At 43.2% G+C, this 23,100-nt stretch overlaps 2 gene segments (V, D, J or C); both read left to right on the top strand.

The window, feature by feature from the left end:
- LOC104393577 overlaps positions 1-618 on the top strand; it is a 3,270-nt gene extending 2,652 nt beyond the window's left edge. The window contains 1 exon segment of the V gene segment in view: positions 257-618. Coding sequence covers positions 257-618 — 362 coding nt within the window.
- Positions 619-2,020: 1,402 nt separating this feature from the next.
- LOC104393576 lies at positions 2,021-21,982 on the top strand. The segment is given in 5 exon segments: positions 2,021-2,199; positions 17,308-17,372; positions 20,557-20,841; positions 21,457-21,519; positions 21,867-21,982. Coding segments are annotated over 5 exon segments (708 nt in total).
- Positions 21,983-23,100: the final 1,118 nt, after the last annotated feature.

Raw genomic sequence — 23,100 nt, 5'->3', positions numbered from 1 at the left:
GATTGGGGCTTCTCCCGCGAGAGGGAGGGGGTGAGAGAAAGAACGGGAGAGGGAGTGGAGAGGAGAGAAGGCACAGAGGGAGCGTGAAGGGCGAGGGAGGCTTTCAGAGCGGGGCCGGAGTGTCGCGCTCCGCGGTGCCTCAGCCGCCAGGAGGGCAGCGGGGCCTTTCCCGGGTGCGGGGCTTTGCTGGGGCAGCGGGTGAACATCCCCGGGCCCGGGGCGCGCCCTGCCCGGCTGCCTGTGCTCTCTGCTGCAGGGGTGCGGGCGCAGCCGAGGCTGGGGGAGGCCAGTGGAGGGATGCGAGCACCCAGGGACTCTGTGCTTCTCTCCTGCCGCGGGTCCGGCTGCAGTTTCGTCCGTTACGCAGTTGGGTGGTACCGTCAGACACCGAATGGTAGATTCGAGTTAGTATCCAACTGTTGGGCCTCGGGTAATCCATATTATGGAGCAGTAGAGCAGGGTCGAGCCAGGGTTTCCCAGGACAATTCCCAGTCCGTGTCTTACCCGTCCCTGCATGCCCTGCATTCCCTGGACACTACTGGCTACTTTTGCGCTCTTCTCTACCATTTGCAGGGTGACAGGAAATCCAGAGTAGCTTCAACGCAAGCTTCCTGCTAGGATCCTAGTGCTGGGCCTTGGAGCATTAAGGCAGTAGGAGTAACATTTGTTCATGGTTTGTTCTTCCTTCTTCAGTCTCTTTCACAGGCAGAATGAAACAGAGAAAGGGTTTAAGTAGAAGCTCAACAATCATTGAAGAGTTGAAATTTGAACATGAAGGGCCAGAGCTGAAATGAGTTTTGAAACCTCATATTGTTTAAGGAGCCTCAGAGTAGTGCAGCTTGCAGGAGCTGGGCAGCAGAGTGACTTTTCCTCTGGGTATTGCAGAGTCTCACAAGATCAGAGGGGGAGAATCACCTACCTTGACTTGGTCTTGCTTCTTTTGCTGCAGCCCAGGATGCAACTAGTTTTCTGTGTTGCAAGCATGAATTAATGAATCTTGACCTTTTCTTGACCAACACCCTCAAGTCCTTTTCCTCAGGGCTGCTTTCAATGCATTCTCCACTTAGCCTTTAGTTTTGCTTGGGATTGCCCCAAACCACGTGCAGGACCTTACCCTGGGCATTTTTGAACTTCGTGCTATTTTCAGGCACCCAACTCTCAAGCCTGTCAAGGTCCGTCTGGATAGTATCCATTCCTTCCAGAGTGTTGAGCACACCACACACCTTGGTATAGTTAGTAAACTTGCTGAGGTGCACTCAATTCTACTCTCCATGATGCTGACACAGATACTGAACAGCACTGTTCCCAGTACCTACCCATGAGGAACTCCATTTGCCACTGGTCTCCATTTGAAAATTGAGCCATTTGCCACAAGTCTTTGAAGGCCAACATCCAGCCAATTCCTCATCCACTGTGTGGTCAATTCATCAAGTCCATGTTCTCCAATGTAAATTTAAATACACGATATTTTGTGGGATAGTGTCAGATGCTACCAGGTTGAGGACAGCAACTTAGGGCTTAAGCCGCACTTGGCTGTCAGATGTCATTGTGTGCCCCAACCCCCCACCGTGAACATTCAGAAGAGTTTCAGGAACAGCAGAGTGGGTTCCTTGTTTTTCCAGCTTGGCAAAGACAAAGGAATTTGCTTCCCCATGGTGCAAAAGCTTCCTGCTTCAAATAGGAGAATCAGGAAAAGTTCCTGTCTGACAGAGAAAAGGAGAGAGGGAAACGGGACGTCTCCCTCCTCGTGAGCCCTGATTCCTCGTACTAGCTTGATTCCTTTGCCCATCTTGGTCAGCTGCGTTGAAAGACAAAATATTTAGTCCTCCTGCTCATCCAGTGCCATTGCAGTGCCCTCACTAGCATTGTCCTGACGTTTGCTGAATCTTGGAGTGATCATGGCTTGTTCTTCCTCACTGCAGCAGTCACTGCCCAGGTGGCCTTGGAGCAACATGTCAGGGAACTGGCTGTGCAAGAGGGCAATGGAGTCACCTTCCAGTGCAGCATGAGTGGAGGCGGAATGGACAGGTACTACATGTTTTGGTACCGACAGGGGCCACGTGGCTCTCTTGAGTGGATTTACCGGGAGGGTGATGCCTATGGAACAGGTTTCCAGGATCGCTTTAAGGGATCAGTGGAAAGCTCCAAGAACAGATGCACCCTGCAGATTCTGTCGGCAAGGCATGAGGATGAAGCAGTGTATTACTGTGCTGCTAGGCTCACCCTGGAGCAACTCTGCAGCAGAGGGAACTAAAAACTGACTGAGAAGGAATACAGATCTCTCAACATTTCTTTCTAGCACCTGATAACCACAGTTTGGTGTCACACAATGAATGGCAGGTGCAGGAAACAGACCTGTGGGGTGCTTGCAGTAAAGGGTGATGAAGGGAAGTGTGGATGAAGGGCTAAGAGCATGTATGATGCAGGAGAATCTATGAAGTGGCAACTTCAGAGGCTGAATGGTGAAGTGCACATGAGTGCCCATTTACCTGGGCTTCTGTCCAGCATGGCCCAGTTTCTTCCATTGCTCCAGGATGAACTACACAAGGTCTGTGTCCCTGACAGAACTGATGGCAGGTGAGATGTATACGCACTAGTCAAGATTTATTGCAGGTAATGTTGGGGTCTTAAACTCTTCATCATGCAAGGTGCAAGTACAGGAAAAGCATAGAGAAACTGGGAGATCCAAACAGCAGTGCAGTTTGAATGCAAAGTGTATATCAGCAGTGAATTTTACTACTTGTAATTAAATCAAGCAACAAAAGTTAACTATTAAAATGCCAGCAACTTGATTATTATAAAATTCTATTCTAGGCTTAGGATATTAATTATCACTCTTAAAGGATTCTACAGTCTTAAACTTCATAATGAAGATTACTTAACATTAATTTTATTAATAAAACAGTGAAAGAGTTAATATTTCTCACTCTTGCCAGGCCACAGCTGGGTGTCCTTGGGTGGACCATAATTCTCAAGAATCAGTCTCTCTGGCAGGCAGAGGGAGAAGGTTCAGCAAGCTTCAGGGAAAGTGTGTGGGAACTCCCCCAGTCAAAAATGGGACCAGGCTTTTATAGAATAAAGTGGATTGCCTGCTGTCATTTAACCATTAGCCATACCTCCAGCATCTCTCATTGGAGAAGAAATGGAAAACAGTAGAAAAAAACATGAAGGCTTTGTTCTCACCAAGCAAACTCTTTTGTTTATCTGTTTGTTCTTACTTTATCTCCATTTCAGGCCTAATAGTGGCTAGGCTGGGCTGGGTTCAGAGTTCTTCAACACCAGAGAGCAGCTGGTGTTAATGTATGTCAATTTGGCCTCTGTTTGTACCTTTCAAGGTTGTTAGCATCTCAGAGTTTGCTAGGCCTTTCCCTTCTCATGGGAATGTTTCCACTCCAGGCCTGCAAAACTGAGAGACGAAAAGCAGTTGAATCATAGAGGGAAACTGAGGCAGGCATATTGAGAGATAGAGCATCCTGTTACAGTATGGTGGGTGGGTTGACCTTTGATGGCCATCAGATGGCCGCCAAGCCAGTCCATCACTCCTGCTCCTCAACTGGACAAAGGGAAGAATGCAATGAAAGGCTGCTGGGCCAAGATAAGGACAGGGAGATTACCCAGCAGTTACTGTCACAAGCAAAACAGACTCAGCCTGGGGATATTAACATAAATCTGCATAGGATAATGAGAAATAAGAACAAATCTAAAAACCTTCCCCTGACTCCTTGCTTGCTAGTATGGACTGCCCTTGAGCTCAGCAATGGTGGGACTAATCTACAGTGTCCACTTCTGGGCTCCCCGGTGCAACGAAGACATGGATATACCAGAGCAAATGCAGTGAAGGGCCGAGAAGATGAGGAAGGGAGCATAAGGCCTACAAGTAGAGCCTGAGAGATTTGGGTTGATTTAGCATAAAGAAGAAAATGCTATGGGAGGATTTGTCAGTGTGTGTAAATATTGGAGGCTGTGTAGTCACCATTCTTGGACGTATTCAAACCTGAAAAGGTGAAGGCTGTGGGCAGCCTACCATCCCTAACCTCAGTAGACAGCTATGCCATGCAGAGCTGTCTGTTTAGTCACCTGCAGCAGGTTGAGAGAGTGAATCGGAAGGGTAAAAGTGAGAAGAGTCTGTGTTAAGATACAAGCAGTTTAATATGTAAAGCAAAACTACAAGTACAAACGCAGCAACGTAAGGAATTAATTCTCTACTTCCCATTGGTAGGCAGATACTTAGGTATTTTCAGCAAAGCAGGGCTTCTTCATGCATGATGACTACATGGGAAAGGCAAATGTTGTAACTCCAAAGATCCTTCTTTCCTTCTCCTTTTCCCCAGCTTCTATTGCTTTGCATGATGTCATGCAGTATGGAATATCTCTTTTTGGCTGGTTTTGGTCAGCTGCTCCCTGATGTTCAGATTAATCCCTCTGTGTTTCAGTGTTTGTGCCTTGCTTCTTGATCCATCGCTGAGCACCACTGCAAAGAGCCTGGCTCTACCTTCCCTGCACCCTCCCTTCACCTGTTTCTATTGATGAGATCTCAAGCCTTCTCCAGGGTGAACAGTCACAGTTCTCTAAGCCTTTGCTCTTGTAACATGTGGTTTTCTCTTTAATTTTTTGTTTAAGCAGAAGTTCAACAAGCATTGAAGAACTGAAATTTGAACATGAAGAGCCAGAGCTGAACTGAGTTTTGAAACCTCATGTTGTTTAAGGAGCCTCAGAGTAGTGCAGCTGCAGGAGCTGGGCAGCAGAGTGACTTTTTCCTGGGTATCGTAAAGTCATAGAATAGTTTGAGTTAGAAGGGACTTTAAAGATCCTCTAGTTCCATTGCCCCTGCCATGCTGTCAAAGTTTGACTCAGGTCCGACAACAATGCTCTCGATCCCCTCCCCCTCCCACCCAGGTAGGGAAGGAGAGAGAGAAAAAGAGAGAGACTTGGCTGGATTGAAAACTAAACTGCACAGCTTTAATTAAAACACTAATGAATCATACAAGAAAATATATACAATTATATACAGATATACTCAGGTGTGGGCAAAAGCCTCTCGCCTCCCCCCACCCCAGCAACTCCCACAGCACTTCCCTGAACTGGGAAGAGTCCCGAGGAATCCCGAAGCTGCTGCTGGAGAAAGCAGAGAGTTATGGGGGTCACGAGAGATCAAGCCTGAGGATCGACGGTGACGGATGAACAGAGTCCTCCCTGGACGCCGGCCATGGACGGAAGAGAAGGGGAGAAGAAGAAGGAAGGAAGTTGTCTTCTGTGATCTCTGACCTTCCTCTGAGCTTACGTAGATATATGGAATGGAATATCTTTGGCCAATTTTGCTGTCCATCTAACTCAGCCTCCTACGGGGGGGTCACAGATCTCCCCATAGTGTCTGAGCTGGCAGAGTGCAGGTGCAGCCTTGAAGCCTCAGTAGTTAGAAAAACATTCCACTGTCTTATCAGCCTAGCAGAACACACTGTTGCTAGTTACAAGAGAGCTTACTGAAGGAAAAAAAAATCAGTAAAAAGAAAAATTGGCTTCATCCTGGCTCAAACCAAGACACATGCGCAGGGACAACTTCCACTAGACCATGTGGTTCCAAGCCCAGTCCAGCCTGGCCTTGAACACTTCTAGGAATCCACAACTTCCCTGTGCAAATTGGAAGTGTCTAACCATCTACATGGTGAAGAATTTCTTCCTTCTATATCTTTTAGTTCTTCTCTCTTTCAGCTTGGAACAGTTCTCCCTCATCCTTTCACTAAGTGCCTTAGAAAGTGTCCCTCTTCAGCTTTTTTATAATCTCCTCTGTGTCCCGAACAGGACAGGATGGCAGATGAGAGGTATATGCACAGATCAAGATTCATTGCATATAACACTGGGGTCCTAACTACTTACAGTAGAAGGCACAAGCACAGTCAGATTGTAGCGAAACACTGAGGCTGGAACAGAAGTTGAATTAGAATGCAAAAGGTACATTAACAATAAAATGTATTGCTTGTATTTAGATCGAACAATAAAGGTTAACCACTAAAATGCTAGCAACTTAGCTATTATCAAGTTTTATACTAAGCCTAAAACATTAATTTTCACTTTTAAAGGATTCTATAATCTTAAAACTCAGTGATTAAGATTACTGGACATTAAGTTTGCTAATAAAGACAATTAAAGAGTTAATATCTCTCACCCTTGCCCAGCCACAGCTGGGTGTCCCTGGGTGGATGTTCATTCTCGAGACTTAGTCTCTAGAGGAGAGAAGGTCCAGCAACCTCCTGAGAAAGTGTACAGGAAGCCACCCCAGTCAAAGCTGGGACCAGGCTTTTGTAGAATAAAGTGAATTGACTGCTGTCATTTAACCATTATCCATACCTCCAACATCTCTCATTGGAGAATAAAAGGAAAACAGTAGAAAAACCATGAAGGTCTTGTTATCACCAAGTAAACTCTTTTGTCTATCTGTTAATTCATTTTATCGCCTTTTCAGGTCTTGTCGTGGCTGGGCTGGGCTCAGACTTCTTCCAACGCCAGAGAGCAGTTGGTGTTATGTATGTCAGTTTGGCCTCTGTATCTGTCAAGGTTGTTACCAGCTCAGAGCTTGCTGGGCCTTTCCCTTCTCATGGGAATGTTTCCACTCCAGGTCTGGGCCTGCAAAACTGAGAGACAAAAAGCAGTTGAATCATAGAAGGAAACTACTGAGAGATGGAGCGTCCTGCTACATTCCACCCTGTGACTGCAGTTAATCATATTACCTCATGAAGTGATAATGCAGGAATGTCTTGCCTCCCTGCTAGAAAAGGAAATGCGTTTATAGGAATGCATCACAAATAGGTTTTAAAATGTGTGAGAAAACCCGTGCCTGTATATTGGTGTTAATTTAAATTAAATCCAATTAAATACAGTGAGAGAGACTAATTCTTCTCTTTTACTATGCTATTTTAATATTTTAATGTGGTTTACGTGGGATCAATTGCATTTTGCAGTTTGTTCACTATACTTTTAAACATAGTACAACTGCTAAAACCAGACATAATTTCACCAATATTGAAAATGTTTTGGTAAGATGTAAAACTGAGTTCAAAATTCCAGTTGCCATTGGTGAACATCCAAACAAGGTTTTCCGCTGCTGGTGCTCTCCATGCTTCTTGACTCTTCAGAGCTCTACAGTCTTTTCAGGTGTATTCTGTCTGTGTCACAATGTACTGTAATCAGAATTCTCTGCCTTTTTCTTTCAATTGTTACATCAGTTCATGTAATAGTTTCTTGACCAAAGTAATTTCCATCCCCATTTGGGTTGGAGATATGGTGTTGTACAACATGTCATCTTCTTGTAAAGTCTAGTGTGTGGTCATGGGCACAGAGTAGTTGAAGTCACATCCCTAATATAAAGGCGAAACTACAAACACACAGATTTGAATGATTGTCAGGTTGTACTGTTTCATTTTCTATTCAATTGCTACAGAGAGTTCTTAAGCATACACACCCTTCCCCAGGATGTACTATGATAGATTCAGAATTATCATCAGAACACATTTCAAAATGACAAACACACTGTTCAGTAGACAAATGTCTCGAGCCCTTAGGGCATTGCCTTTGCAAATTAATCCATACTGTCCCTTTGCCATGCAAGAATCAGTATCAACTGTTTCTGTTATTTCTGTGACTTTTTCCAAGCCCATGCTTGATGCTCTATAGGGTATAGGACAGTGTTGCCACTGTAGATTCCCAATGCCACAATGGGATAAAGGATGTATATTATTGCATTGTGTATGACTAGCACAGAGGCAAGGATGTTGCTGCTGTTTGAATCATAGGCAAAATTAACAAGTTGCCACCGTGATTGAAATTTCTTTTCAAAAGTTATAGCATGATTCCAGATCATCTTCCTAATTTCCATAGGTAAAAGCTCATTTTCTCCCTCTCTAATTATTGCAGCATTCATTAATTGTACCCATAACTAAGCTTGGATACAGTTCAGTGCTAATGAGATATTGCTTTGAGCAGTTTCTAAAGCATTGGCCAATTGCTGATGATCATTGTCATGTACTCTAAGTTAGAAAAAATAATTGAGGCTAACCATGGGTTAGTTCCTAAAGCCAATAAAGATCTCAAAGATTGGTCCATGGTTTTTAAATCATTCACTATTGCATGTAGTTTTTTGGCAAGTATTTTTGCATCAACGGTGTTTAAATTATCCAGTTCAGTTCCCAAAATGCCTGTGGTATCTCTCTTAGAACAAGGATACCAGATGACACTGCCCCAAGAGGACCATCCGATACAGGATGCATCCAAAAAGGTGAACACTCTGGTCCAATCGTAGCAATATCTACTTGCATAGACAATTCCACTCTCTTGAATGACTAAAAAAAGATGATCAGTGTTTTCCTGTTGTTCAGTTAATTTGATTGCATATGGTCCAACCTTTGAAATCTATGGGGATAGAGGTTTTCTATCTTGTATTTGTATAGTGGAAGCAGAGGTTGCTATGGGTTTTGTTGTTATCGAGGTAGTGGTTGTTACTGGTTTTGCAGTATCTATTTCAAATTTGAATGGTAGTCTAATAATATCACGAGCCCAGAAACAAACCACATAAGCAGGCTGGGCTAATGTAAAATTGTATCAACAATGTAATTCATCTAAGATAAATGGCTTTCTATCTATAACTGCAGGAGTTAAATGCGATGGGATGCACAGAAATCAGAGATGCCTTTCTACAGGTAGTTCTGTTAGTCATCCGGCACCCTATTTTGATTTTTTCTCCTACTGTTTCCTGAAGTTGGTGAATTCACCATTCTTCTCCTGTGTACCTTTTATTTCTGTGCACAACTACAGTGAAAAGATTTAAACCTTTCACATAAGGATGTACCCCCTTTCTTCCAGCATACTTGATGTAAGCTTGAGACCATGGCCGTTCTGGGGTTTTTTGACCACAGATTTAGAGAAACAGCATTGCCAGAGTCTGGAATAGTAACAGGAATGTGGCATTGCTGCTTGGCATCTGGTGTCAGAAGTAGAATTTCCTTCTGAGGACTACTTGCCTCCACCATCCAGTAGGATACCGTAAAAGAAAATAAAAGAGAAAACTGCCTTGGCAGGGAAAAGCTGAACATGTTACCCCATTTGAAAAGGAGGAAAAATCCATTGTGAACTGATTGTATATTTTGTATACATTACCACTTTGTATATAGTCTGGGGTAGAAAGAGTAGAAAACCAAAAGCAAAGTCCTACAGCAGTAGTTTTAGTGTCAGCATGCCTGTTTTTAAAGGCAGTTAATAGTCCAGAAATAAATGTCAGGCCCTGCTTTACCAGACCACTGACAGGTCATAATACATTGAGAGAGGAGACCCAAAGTTTGCCTGGTGCTTACAGTTTTTTTCTCTCCCGTCAAGGGAACCTGGGTTTCTCCTCCCCATCCACCCTGCAGGATGTTTTCGGTTTCTCTCACTCTAATTTTTTATATACATGTATTTTATTTTTTAATTATTTTTTTTTACTGGCTGTTCTGTGTCAGCCACCATTTCTGGTATGCAAGATGCTATCTGACCTTGTAACAATGTGCAGGGGAGTTCCAAGGATAGTGCCTTCCTCCAAAGCTGATGCTGTTGCTCTGCTGTGCAGGGAGGCTCGTTTTTCTTTTCACCTCTATCACAAGAGCAGAAGTCGGAGTTTGCACCTGGAGTCTGAAGCATATTTGCCCTTCATGTTTTAAAGCTTTGTCTGGTGGTTTATCTTGCTTGTTAGAATCTGACCAGCCTGTATCTCTTGCATGAGTTATTATGTGTAAGAATTCTGCCCACATAGGAATAAGCCATCCTGGCTGACCAGCTTGTAATTCCTGATTGTGAAGCTGATCTTCTATAGTGCCATCTTTGCACCTTCCCAAATAACCTTTCAGATCTGCCAGAGCACCCCTTAATAGTGGTTTTATCGTATCAGGATTCACCTCAGCAGTGATTTGGGTCAGCATGATCATGCATTGCCTGTAAACAGGCTGCTTTTGTAATAGCAGTTAGCAGACCATCAATTCAATGAGTGGGTATACTAGTTGGTTCTCCCCTATCCTGTGGATCTGTTCCTCCAGCTCAATAGGCAACTCGATTAGTGATAGAATAAGGATGGTCGTCAGGACCGGGACCAAGATTTAACTGGACTTTTGGACTTCAAAACCCACCGGCTTCAGTATTATCTAGTATTACTGGTTCTCCTCCAGTAAGGCACACTTTCCATAAATACTGACTTCCTGTTTCTCTTGGCTGCCACCCATATTTATTCTGTAATTTTGACATCTGCAGAGGATTTCAAGATGCAATCTTAATTTTAGTTCTCCTCTGACCTCTTTGCAGTCCCTTTGATACCTCAGTTTTGATTACAGGTCTCATTTTTAGTGGTGCTTCCTTCTCATCTTTGAAATCTAGAAGTTTAATTGTTCCAGGGGAAGAGTCAGTGGGATGCAGCAACTGGCATTAGAGAAACAGCAGGAGCGGTGCTTGCAGTGTGGGCAGTAATAACCCTTCCCACAGCAGGAGTGGTGCCTATTACAGGAGCACCAGTAGCCACAACAGCACTTGTTGCAGCAGAGAAGGAGGCAGCAACAACAGGAGGAACAGTTTTGGTAAAGCCTCCAGTGACCACACTTGCTGTGGAAGCAGTGGTATTGGTCTCTGCTGTTCAGGAAGAGGCTGGAGCTGGCAGAGAAGGCCATTTGTCCTCCTTATAATCCTCCTCTTTAAGATTTAATCTCTCCCAAATATCACTGTTCCAGTCCTCTGGTGATGTAACTAATTTTTGGACTTGTCTAACATCTATAGTTAGCGGCTTTCATTAATTCCACATTCTCCTCCAACCTTAGGGGGTCCTGCTGACTATGCCAATTGTCCCAAATGGGACAAAAAGCAGTTGAATCGTAGAGGAAAACTGAGGGAGGCATATGGAGTGTCCTGCTATACTCTAGAACTGGAAGGCTTCTCTAAGGTCTCCATGGAGTTCTCTCTTCTCCAGGCTCAACAACATAGCTATCTCAGCCTGTCTCCACAGCAGAGGTGCTCCAGCCCTCGGATCATCTTCATGGCCCTCCTCTGGACTCGCTCCAACAGCTCCATGTCCTTCCTGTGTTGTGGGCTCCAGAACTGGACTCTGCACTGCAGGAGGGGTGTCACAAGAGAAGAGCAGAGGGGGAGAATCACCTACCTTGACCTGCTGGCCACTTTTTATGCAACCCAAGATATGGTTGGCTTTCTGGGCTGCAAGCACGATTTGCCAGCTCATGTTGAGCTTCTAGTCAACCGTCACCCCTGAGTCTTTCTCCACAGGGCTGTTCCCAATCTATTCTCGCAGCATCTGTGCATGTTTGGGAGTGTCCCAACCCATGTGAATGATGTTGCTCCTGGTGTTGTTGAATTTGGTCTTTGTTCAGGCCTAGCTCTCAAGCCTGTAAAGGTCCCTCTGGATAGCATCCCTTTCCTCCAGTGTGTCGACTGCACTACATAGCTTGGTGTCACGGATGTGATGAACTTAAAAGTTCTTTTCCAACCAAAACAATTCTGTCTAGAGATCACCTTGAATCTATGACCAGTTTCTGTCTTGGTTAAGGGGTTGAATGGGATGGTTCTGGAAGAACATAATGTCCACCACATCCTTTAAGAGAAAAGTCACCTGCTTGACAGATGTATTGCAGGACCAGCTCTCCTTGTCAGTAAAAGCTGTGGACACAGCCTCTTCTAAATGTGTGATGAAATCAGGTGCTGGGAGCTAGGCTCAGAGTGAGCTGTTCCCAAAGAAAGGAATTTGCTTTAAAGTACAAATGGAGATTTTTTGGGATCAAAGAAGAATTATGTTGGATAGTTTCTTCTGGAAAAAAGCAGTGTAGATCTTTCAGCAAGGGCTGATGTATTTAAGACACCATACATGCACAAACCACCTGCTAGTTCCCCTCTAAAATATATCTTTTTCTGACTAGGAGACTTTTCTAGAGGAAAGGAGGACTTCTGATGTTTCCTGAAACAGAACTCGGTGAGAAGTTTTCAGTGTCACTTTGTGGGACAGAGATTCTAAACATTCCTTCTAACATCTCACTGGCAGTGCTGGAGCGTCTCCTGCAATGTGTTGGAGAGGATGCACCAGGACAGAGAAAGAAAAAAAGGCAGAACTCAGCTTTTAAATGGAACAAATGCAAGCGTGTGGCTGGGAGGCTGTGAAGACAGGTGTGTTTCTGCAGTCAGTCAAATGGAGAAAGGCTGTTTAATTGCAGCTGAGCTCTCACTGACAAGCAAGCTGTGATGTCACTGCTCTGGGAAGATTTAGCAGCAAGCAAAAGGTATGAGAGGGGCAGCAGTATGTACCCAGGCCTGTGGCAAGGGCTATTTAGAGCTTGTTCTCTTTGTTCTGCCAGCACTTCAAGAGACTGAAAGCCAAATTGATGGCTTTCGTGGAGAAGTGAGGCAATAAGGAGAAAACAATTTGACACAATAAAGGGAACTGCAGATGAACATGTTGATGTTAACAATGGAACACACAGGGGCACTGGTATTAAAAAAAGCTGTTAAAAATTAGAAATACACCCTTGTGGTTAGTAACAACAAAAATGCAAATAAACATGTTGAGTAATACAGCATGGAGCCAGGCAGGTCTCTGAACAGATGAAACAGTGCTGTTTCTTTTTGTGCCTTAGAACTGGACTTGAGAATTCAGAAACTGCTGCACAATTCCAAGTAACCATTAGTCAAAAACATTAAAGTCAGATAAAAGTCAAATGAAACCCCCAGGTTCGGTCAACTATGACAACGCCAGATATCTGCTGTCAAGACAGCACAGCAGGGCCTAAGCAAACAGGCAGTTTTCGCTAGTGTACTGATGAAAGTTGTTGGCGTTGTTCATGACTGGTCCCATGAGGACCAGTTGTTTGAAGAAGCCCTTGTCTGCTTCATCTTCCTGAGCAGATATCTCTAGTAGCAACCCACGATAATGTCACCCATGCTGATCTGCCCTCCAATCCTGACCTGTACACTGTTACCTGGCTCACTGGACATCCCAATGCAGAGCTCCATGCATTCCAGCTGCTGTCTGACAGACAGGGCAGTTGCTCCTCCTTGGCTTCCCACTCTGCCCTTCCTAAACAGCCTGGCTCTATACATACTTCTTTAAGCTACTGCACAATATGTCCATAATCCCAGAGCTCTGCAACCAGGTCATGGGGGAAGAACAGGGCCATGCAGGAGAGGAGCCCAGGCAATGGACACTAACTGGCACTTTACCATGTGTGTCAGTTCTTGGGTCATGTGAGCTCTCCCACCACATCTCTGTGTTGTCAATGAGATCACAGCCCTGAAACTACTAGCAGAGGTATACTTTCTCATTTGTTCACCATTTTCCATGCCCTTGTGTGCAGGCACTTTAGAGAGACACGCAGTCATGCTGATTTCCCAAAAACTATGAGGGCTTTTGTACCAACCCTTTCCACCACTTTCTCACTTTCTTACAGCAGGTCAGCCCCTAACCTATACTGATGTGTGGGGTTGCTCCTCCCCAGGTGTATGACCTTACATTTGCTCTTGTTGAACCTCATGCAGCTCCTCTCTGCCCAACTCTCAAGCCTATCCAGGTTTGGATGGCAGCACAGCCCTCTGGAGTATCAGCCAACTTTTCCAGTTTTGTATCATCAGTGAACTTGGTCATTGATGAATGTGTTGAACAAGACCACACCCAGTACTGACCACTGGGGAACATCGCTGGTTACAAGCATCCAACTTGATCCTGCATCACTGGTCACCCTCTGAGCTCTGTTACTCAACCAGCTCTCAACCCACCTCACTGTGCATTCATCTAACCATCTAACATTTCCTAAGTTTCTTAGTGAGTGTGTTATGGGAAACAGTTCTTGTTTAACTTTTAAAGGTGAAAAAAAAAAAAAAAAAGGACAGAATTGTTATTATTATCTCCCTCCTCCCTCGCAAGGGAAGATAGAAGGGGAATAAGGAGGAGAGCCTTAGACTTTGGAAATTGAAACTAGAAACAAATTTACTGTAATACAAGGAAAAAGGGTAAAATGTGGGGGAAGAACAGATAAGTATTTCTATACAAAACTGATCTCGATGATGGCAGAGATATGGGGGATATGGGGAAGGCAGGGCTGCTCCAGGGGAGAAGTTCATGGCCCCTCCCAGCAGCCAATGCAGTTGGATTCTGGAGCGAGCACGTGGGAAACCAAAGGAACCAGCAGAAGCCGCAGCATGGAGAAAGGAGCAGGAAGGGAGAAGGGACCGACTTCCAGCTTTCCTGGCTTTTATAGATTGTGACAGGAAGAGGGCAGGAATACTGACCCCTTCCTGTCTTTCAGGGTCCTAATGACCCTCTCTATAGGTGTCCAACACCATACCAGGGTCTCCCAAACCATAACAAAGTGTCAAAACCCTTGCCGAAGGCAAGGTGCATAATATCCACTGCTCTCCCCTCATCTAACAAGGCAGTTAAGACATCATAGAAGGCTATCAAGCCTGATTTCATTGGTGGATCCATGCTGACCTCTCCTAATGACTTTCCTTGCTTTCACGTGTTTTGAGATTACACCCAGAGTAATTTGTTCCATCACCTTTCCAGGGACAGAGGTTGGACTAACCAGCCTGTACTTCCCTGGCTCTTCCTTCTTGCCCTTTTTCAAGACTGGAATGATACTGGCCTTCCTCCAGTCCTCAGGCACCTCTCCTGTTCTCCATGACCTCTCAAAGATGATGCAGAATGGCCTAGCAATAACATCTGCCAGCTCTCTCAGCACTCGTGAGTGCATGTCATCAGGGTCCATGGATTTATGGGTGTCTAGTTTGGCCAAGTGGTCTCTAACCCAGTCCTCCTCTACTGAGGGAAAGCCTTCCTCTCTCCAAGCCTTGTATCTTACCTCCAAGGTCTGGGATGCATGAGGGACAGTTTTAGCAGTGAAGACTGAAGCAAAGAAGGCATTCAATAACTCAGCCTTCTCTGTGTCTTCCACCACTAGGGTGCCCACCTCACTCATCAGCGGGTCTGCATTTTCCGTAGTCATCCTTTTTCTATTGATATACTGAAAAAAAACCCAAACAACCCTTCTTGTTGTCTTTGATACCATTTGCCAGATTTAATTCCTGGTGGGTCTTAGCTTTCCTCGTTGCAGCCCTGCATTCTCTGACAACATCCTCTCAGGTGGCCAGTCTTCTTTTTCCATATTCTGTACATTTCTTTCTTCCATTTGAGTTTCTCCAGAAGACCCTCACTCATCCATGCAGGTCTCCTGCCTCCTCTTCTTGATTTCTTACTCATAGGGTCAAACTGATCTTGATCTTGGAGGATGTAGTGTTTGAATAAGACCAGCTCTCATGGACGTGCCTGTCTTCTAGAGCCCTAACCCATGGTAATCACAGAATCACAGAATCTTCATGGTTGGAAAAGACTTCTAAGATCATCGAGTCCAACCATGAACCCAGGAAAAAAGCCAACCATGCCTACTAGAGTATGTCCTGAAGTGCTGTGTCTACATGTTTTCTGAATACCTTCAGGGATGGTGTCTCCACTGTCTCCCTGGGCAGCCTATAATCCTACTTAGTTCTTTACTTCATCTATGCAGGATACTGAACTCCACCATCCCATGGTCACTACAGCCAAGGTTGCCCCTAACCTTCACATCCCCAGCAAGTCCTTTGTTTATTAATACTAGGTACAGCAGTACACCTCTCCTGGAAGGATCCTCCACCGCCTGTGTTAGCAAGTTATCCTCAACACTCCGCAGGAATCTCATGGGCTAAGTGTGCCTGGCTGTGTTGCTTTTCCAGAAAAGTTCAGGGTGGTTGAAGTCACCTGTGAGGACCAATGCCTGTAATTGTGAGGCTACTTTCAGCTGTCTGTTGAAGGCCTCATTGACTTCCTCATCCTGATCAGATGGCCTGAAGTAAATGTCACATAACAGTGTCACCCACATTAGCCTGCCCCTTAACTCTTACCCGTAAGCTCTCAACTGGTTCTTCATTCTCTCTTAAGCATTGCTTGATACATTCAAGGTGCTCTTTCACTTCAAGAGCCACTTCACCACTCTGCCTTGCTGTCCTGTCTTTCCTGAACAGTACGGAGCCATCCATGACAATGTTCCAGTTGTTCAAACTATCTCACCATGTCTCAGTAATTACAAAGAGATCATATTCCCTTTTGCCAATGCCAGCTGTGCAACCAACTGTGAGCAGGAGGATCCATCCACTCCTCCTTCTCACTGTCAGAAGCCGTAAGCTCCTAGTCTTCATCTTCATGGGAATTTCCATTTCCCAGCTTGATGGGCACAGACTCAACCTGCTTCTCCTTTGATAGAAAAGGGAGGCGTGGGCTCTTGAAGCTGCCGGGTTGCAGAGATTGAGTCCATTGCTTGCCATCAAGGTTCAGGTAGTTCTAACAATGCAGAAATTGATCACCAATCAACAAAGCCTAACAAAGCACAACCACTGTGTCTACTTTCTCATCTTGCCTAAAAGAGCATGAGGACTTCCTAAGGCACCATTTAACCCCAGACACAAACTCTAAGAGCCCTCCAGTTCAGGCACACTCTTCATGCTCCTGAACACTGCAACCAAATTCATGGTGAAAAAGTAGACAGCTTCCTGCAGCACAGAAGGGTTTTCACTAATGCTTTGAAATAGCACTGAAAGTACTGACTTGCTTTTTTTCCTACTTTCTGTCCAGCTTGATTCCATGAGACTACTCAGAGCTGCCTAGTAATCCTAAAGGTTTCACTGATAATTCAATCTTCTTGTCTTATTTTAGACCATTCTGTGAAAGCCATATCAAGTTTCTTGATGTGGCATGTTGGGAGAAAAACCACTTTAGAAGTCATGTGACTGCCTCTATAATCCACAATTCTGTGTAGTGAAAGGAAGAAACAGTTTATGTAATGGAATATATCGCTGTGCTTGGGACTGGAGTACCACAATGATATAAACAGCATAGGGACCTGTGCAAAAACTCAGTGATGGGGAAAAAAGGCAATATATTTTGGGGAGGAAAGGGTATGGGTGACTGAAATGACTAAGGAGATGAATGCAGAATACTTCTCGTATTTCTGTTTATCCTGGGAATACAGAGCTCACAGGGTTTCTAAAAGATGGAAGAAAGGAAGAACTTGAAAATTCTGTGTTCAGTCAAGCTGTTTGAAATCATTGAGCTATTCAGTTATAGTTTTTCCCTTTCCAGTTTTGGAAGAAAGTGTGACTCTGGATACCCTTGTGGGATTATATACATGGATAATTGGGACAAATATCTGGCTTCTTATGTCCTGTTTTTACAACACTTTTGAATACCATGAGGAAAGAGTTATTTATATGACTAAGGCTTAGCAGTGTGAGGAGCGATAAGCTCACATTTGGAAAGGGGACCACTCTTACAGTTGAACCAAGTAAGTATCATTATTTTCTTTCTCAAAATTATGTTAAAGTTAAGGTGAGGGAGGACAAAGGGATGGTTTGGGTTCACTGTAAGAATTTTCTGCTGCAGTAATGCCTAGAGTGCACTCTTTTCTAGCCAGTTTCCAGCTGAATCCTCAGGTTGTGTCTGCTTAGGAAAGCTTTAGAGGAACAACTGTGTTACCTCTGTATATCAGCATTACTCCATTAATCCCAAACACCTGGAGTGCATGACTGACAATTAGCACCTTACATTTTATTCCCAATCTGGATAATACTCCGGTTCACATTTACTGTGAAGTGTCCTATCCTTCAATGGATTTTTACTGTCTCATTTTAAGACAGGTCCTTAGCTTTCTGGTATGAGAAGGTAGCTTTTGACATGTTGGAAACATGCATTGGTAGTCTCTAGTCACAGTTCAAGGCATAATCTCCTTTAGAAGGCTGAGATAAGGGGTTTCGTTTAGTTTATTCTAGATAAAACTTCCATTAAGAAAACTAAGGCCCAGAACATCACAGAACATAAAGCTCTTCCCATTACTTTGTAAGATGAAAGGGAAAAAGATGCACAGCTTTTTGTGCTAATAAATGTTCCTCCCAAAAGGAAACAGTGGTAGGAATTTGTGTCTGTATTTTCATGTAACGCAAAATATTGGGACTCAGCTGAGCCTCTGGGGTCTGATGAAGAAATAATTATGTTAACTACAAGTGCACCCTGTGCAGCTCAGCTCAGCTCTTGCTGAGGATCTTTCCCAGTGAGTTGTGCCAGAGAAGCAGCTTGATAATGGCAGTTGGAAATACTGGAGATCAGAAAACAAGAAAAGCTTCTAAAGATCTTTTCAGATGACTAAGAATGCACAGGGCTAACAGGCTCCAGCAGAAACATATTACAGCACCTGGAAAGGAAATGTATGTAGGGGGAAAAGCAAAATGAGCCCTTTTTGATCTGCACATTTTAACTGTGTTACTGCTGGTCTTGTCTTCGGGAAGGGGACTCAACTGACGGTGGAACCAAGTATGTATTATTCATGTATTAGCCTCATCCAAGTTGTTGTTCAGATTTTAAGTTTTTGTCCTTTTCTTTGTCCTAGAATTCAGGCAGCCACTGACCCATGATTTAAAGTCACTAATTAGACTTCAGTATTTCTATGTCTAACGTTTTGATATGCAATTAGACAAGTTAATCATAAAGTTAATGCTGATTACGCTTCTTGCAAGTTAGCAAAGACTTTGTGTTTCACAAGGGCAAGTCCTGGCTGCCATCATGCTGAATTTCTTTGGAACCTGACATCCATATGCCTCCTGAGGCATCCTAATAATGATTTCTTAGTAGTTGTTAGACTGTCCGTGTTTGGACAGTCTGAATGGAACTAAAGTTCCTTTGGAGGTTGACATTTTAAGTTCCTAAGAATTTCTATTCTCTCAGAGTTAGAAAGACACCAACAAGGGGAGAGAAGGATAATATGCAAAAGCATTAAGTGGAATCTTATGCAATTTTTCTGTACTAGTTTGATCTTATGAAATTGTTCAGAGCTTGAATTTAACTGAATAGGTCAAACACAGGAATATTTGATTCCTATTTGGTATGTGCTGTAGGTGTCAACAAGCATGGAGTTGTGCCTGTTTTTGTAGAACAACCAACCGATAAATTTACGGTAGAGTACGGGTTGGCTTTAACCTCAGTATTGGCATGTGGCAGGGCGGGGAGAAAGAACAGAATTAATATAGAAATGGAATAGGATTAATTAATAGAACTTGAAAAATACTGTCATGAAAAAAAAAAAAAAAGTAAAAAAAAAAGTTAGAACTGAGGGATCTTGACCAAACTGCAAGACAGATGCCATGTAAAATTCAAACTTTAATGCACTTCATTTTAGCACAGAGATGCATCGGGATGCTCCTGTCAAACTGAACATAGAACTCTTTCTTTGATCTGTAAGCTGAGCTCTTTTTCACAATGAAGCTTACTAGATGATTCCTTTCCGTTTCATGTTTTTATTATAATTCATGTTGCTGATCATGTGTGAAGTCACTCTAGTTTCTCCACCCATGACCTGAGGGCATAAGTATTTTATTTTTAAAAGATCATGCCATCATGACTGTTTGTTGATGACTTTAGTAATAGTGAATCTTACTTCAATACCTGTCTATCTTACAAGAAGTTCTCAGAGAAAGCTGCTGCTATATAGTTGAAGCTCAGGCTTTTACAGTTGTCAAGCCTTTGCCATTCATGTACTTTGCTTTGAATCGGAAATTCAACTCTAAAATTATTTTAAAATAGAAAAAATCCATCTGAAAGTTTCAGAGTAACTCTTGTGAAAGATACATGAAAGAGGAAGAATGCTGAAACCTGTGAAAACTTGTCATCATTATTTAGATTCTTTCAAAACTCCAGTTCTAGGGCATGTTTTTCATGCCTTGAAAATGTTTGTTGGTAACTTGACCCAAAAGATACACAGTTCACAGCCTTCTCATTGCTTCTCTCCTACTTTTCTATCTTAGAGACAAAAATCCTTCTAGCATCTGAGCATTTCTTATTGGAAAGATCAAGCTTGTCTCCCCACTCCAGCAGCAGTATTTAATCTCTGCAAGTAATGTCATTCACTGCAGTAACCTTGCATGACAGTGAAGCAACCAACTGACTTCTCTTTGCCTTACCACTCTTTAGCCACATCAGAAGAAGATTTGGGGGAGGGGAGGAAGAGTAAAGGAAAAACAGTTATTCCCCCACATCTCATGAATATGTAAGACAGTCCTTGATAGAAATGTTATTTTTAGGCATATTGATTGTTGAGAAAGCAGATTAATTTAACTCTAGGAGTGGTATGCGTCGAAGTTCTCTTCTCATTTGCAGGTCCCTTCCTTAAAAAAATAAAAGAATTCACATATCGGCACCAGCTTTGGCAAAAGGAAGCTTAGAATCCTATGGAATTAAAGCTCCTTCTTTTTGAAAAACTGCTCTCATAACACCCTTCCTGTCTTTGATGGGATCTTTTGGAAGCAGCAGCAATTAGTAATGACAACAAAGGCAGTTAATCATTGATAATGCTAGGAATTAGTCAGAGCTGCAGTATATATGAACTTTAGGTGACTTAGCACCCAGTCAAGTTTGCAATGACATCAAGTCATGTCCAAACAATGCTTTTTTTTTGTTCTGTTTTTTTTTTTTTTTTACAGACAAACAAAAAAGTTCTGTCCCAGAACTAATTGTGATGAAATCAAAGAAACTGGAAAAAGATGGCAGCATTCAGAAAGCGGCTTGCTTGGCAAGAAACGTCTATACAAAGAGCATCAGCTTGGAGATGTCCTCCAGTGAGGTCATATATGAACTGAGTACATCCATTCTGACATCAGACGGGTTGTACAATGCTGTTAAGGTGGTCCAAGTGAAAAACGACGCAGAGGTAACCTGCATGGCCAAATTCAGCAGCAGCACTTTTATAGCCAACACAACATCGCCAGGTACAATTTTGTGGTACAACTGCAATTTTTTGTGGAGACGGTGTCTCTCCATGCTAGCTGTTTCTCCTGCTAGTAAGCATTGCCCTGAGTAACCGGCAGAAATGGGAAAAACACCTGGTTCTTAAGCATGTAGAGCTGAAAGGTATTTCAAAGCATCTAAAATAAAAGGCCTCACTGTTTCATAATTCTGACAATCTTTTTTTCAAAGGTACATTTACTTATGACTAAATACTTCACCACATAGCAGTAAACCTCCTCGTGCACAGCCTGAAACAGCCTTTCTAAAACCAACATACATTTAGAGTGATGGTGTGTTTGTTTTACTCCTCAACCGCTTTCTAAATGTTGGGAGTTTGTTTTTTTGTCATCATGAAGCTCATTCAAATAGTAGAAAATGAACAAACAAACAAAAAAAACCCTCAGGAAACATTTTGTTTCTTGCAACTGCATGGAGAAATGTTCTCCTCAAAGTAACATTAGCATGATTTTCCAATCATCTGAGCCTCTGACTGCACTGGCCCCATGCTTCTTTGGGAAGGGTCATGTGAACATTTTCTTTAATCCTGTTGAAGATTTGGATGTAGTTTATAATACCTTTTCTTTATCACACTACAGAACAGGAGGCTGAAGAACCAGTAACGGGGAATATTTGCAATACCACAGACATCTCTGCACAAGGTTAGTTACCAAAACGGATCGTGGAGCTAAATTACTATGCTGGGGACAAATAAATGGAAATGTGTTTTCTCAGGGGTAGAGGAAGCAGAATACAACTTACCTGTTAAACACAACCTGCTTTTCCAAGGCAGCCTGTTTGCTAACAAACAAGCAACAGGAAACAAAATCCGATCTAGACAGATGCTCTCCTCCCCTGTTGTTGCCATGCTGCTCTGTCATAATTTCCTTTGTGTCTGTTTCTTTCCCTGAAACTATTACCTGTGTTTTTTCCATGGTAATTTCTGCCAGTATCCCAATACCCAAATCTAGACTGTGATCTTGCCCATCTTTTCTCTCTCACTAAGCAGATCCGAAAGTGGAGAAAGCGAACATGCTGTCTATGGCTGTCTTGGGTTTGAGAGTTCTGCTGGCTAAAAGTATCGCCTTCAATACACTTATGAGTATCAAGTTGTTTCTCTTCTGAGATAAGGAAGCACATAGCTCTATCTGTAGAAATACTGGAAGCACATGCCGGGAATGACCAACTGTCTTTGCATACTCCTCTGATCCCACAAGCAGTAATGCCTTCTCATCTGTTCCTGTTTTGTTTACATAACTCATGGAGGTTTCTGGGGAAAACAGCAGCAACACATTCCCCTGCCTAAACAATCCCCTCAAAAAAAACCCCAACAAAACAACTCAAAACAAACCCCCTACCCTCTCTCCTAAACTACAAAGGCAACAGCCCCTTTCTGTATCCAAAGCTGAGTTCTCTAGTTCTCTGTGGCTGGTTCTTTTCAGAAAACTTGCTTTGCCAGAGCAAAAACCTACAAAGTAGTGAGAGGAGAGAGAGGAGGGGGAAGAAGGATTTTTATGCTAAAGTAAATGGATCAGACCAAAAGACAGTCCAGCCTAAGTTTTGTGAGTCTACCTGTCTTGATCTGACAGCTATCAAACAGTGGCACATGGGCCCAGTTGCATTAAATGTAGTTTCAAACACACTTTGCTCTTCCAGACAGTGGGGAAGCAAGGCAACAGCAATCTGAAGAACAGCAGGAGAAAGCATGTACCAGCAACACAATGGGTTGAACAACCAGTATCTAATCTGCTGACAACAGCCATCCAGAACACACATAGCACCTTCCTCTGTAGACATTTTATGCTGTTGAATCCTTCCTAGTTATTCTACTTAGTTTTAGCAGTTGCAGCTGCTTTTCGTATTTGTTTTTCTCTTTGAATTAAGGAGAGTATATTTTTCCTCATCCCCCAGCTAAGTAGAAATTGAACTCCCCACTTTTCTAGCCTTTGTATGGAAGCATCGAACCTGCTTCAATAGCTTTGAAAATACTACATACATAGGACCCTTTAAAAACACCTTTTACAGACATGTTATATTATCTGATGTATTACTGCTGACAGAATTCAAACACAGTAGACACTATTTTCAGCATTAGTTTTTTAGATAGCTTTAATAACAAAAATCTTTAGTCTGGGTGAGGAGACCTGTGTTGGATCTGAAGTGATTCGCTTCAACCAGATAACGTTCAACCATAGAAGCATTTCTTTATCAAGCCTGTATTTCTTCTGCAAAGTGTATGGCAC

This window comes from Chaetura pelagica, unplaced genomic scaffold (assembly GCF_000747805.2).
Source record: "Chaetura pelagica isolate M959 unplaced genomic scaffold, ChaPel_1.0 scaffold678, whole genome shotgun sequence".
In the NCBI taxonomy this organism is placed as follows: domain Eukaryota; kingdom Metazoa; phylum Chordata; class Aves; order Apodiformes; family Apodidae; genus Chaetura; species Chaetura pelagica.
Note: the sequence above shows the minus strand (reverse complement) of the source record. Positions and strands in the feature narration are given on the sequence as shown.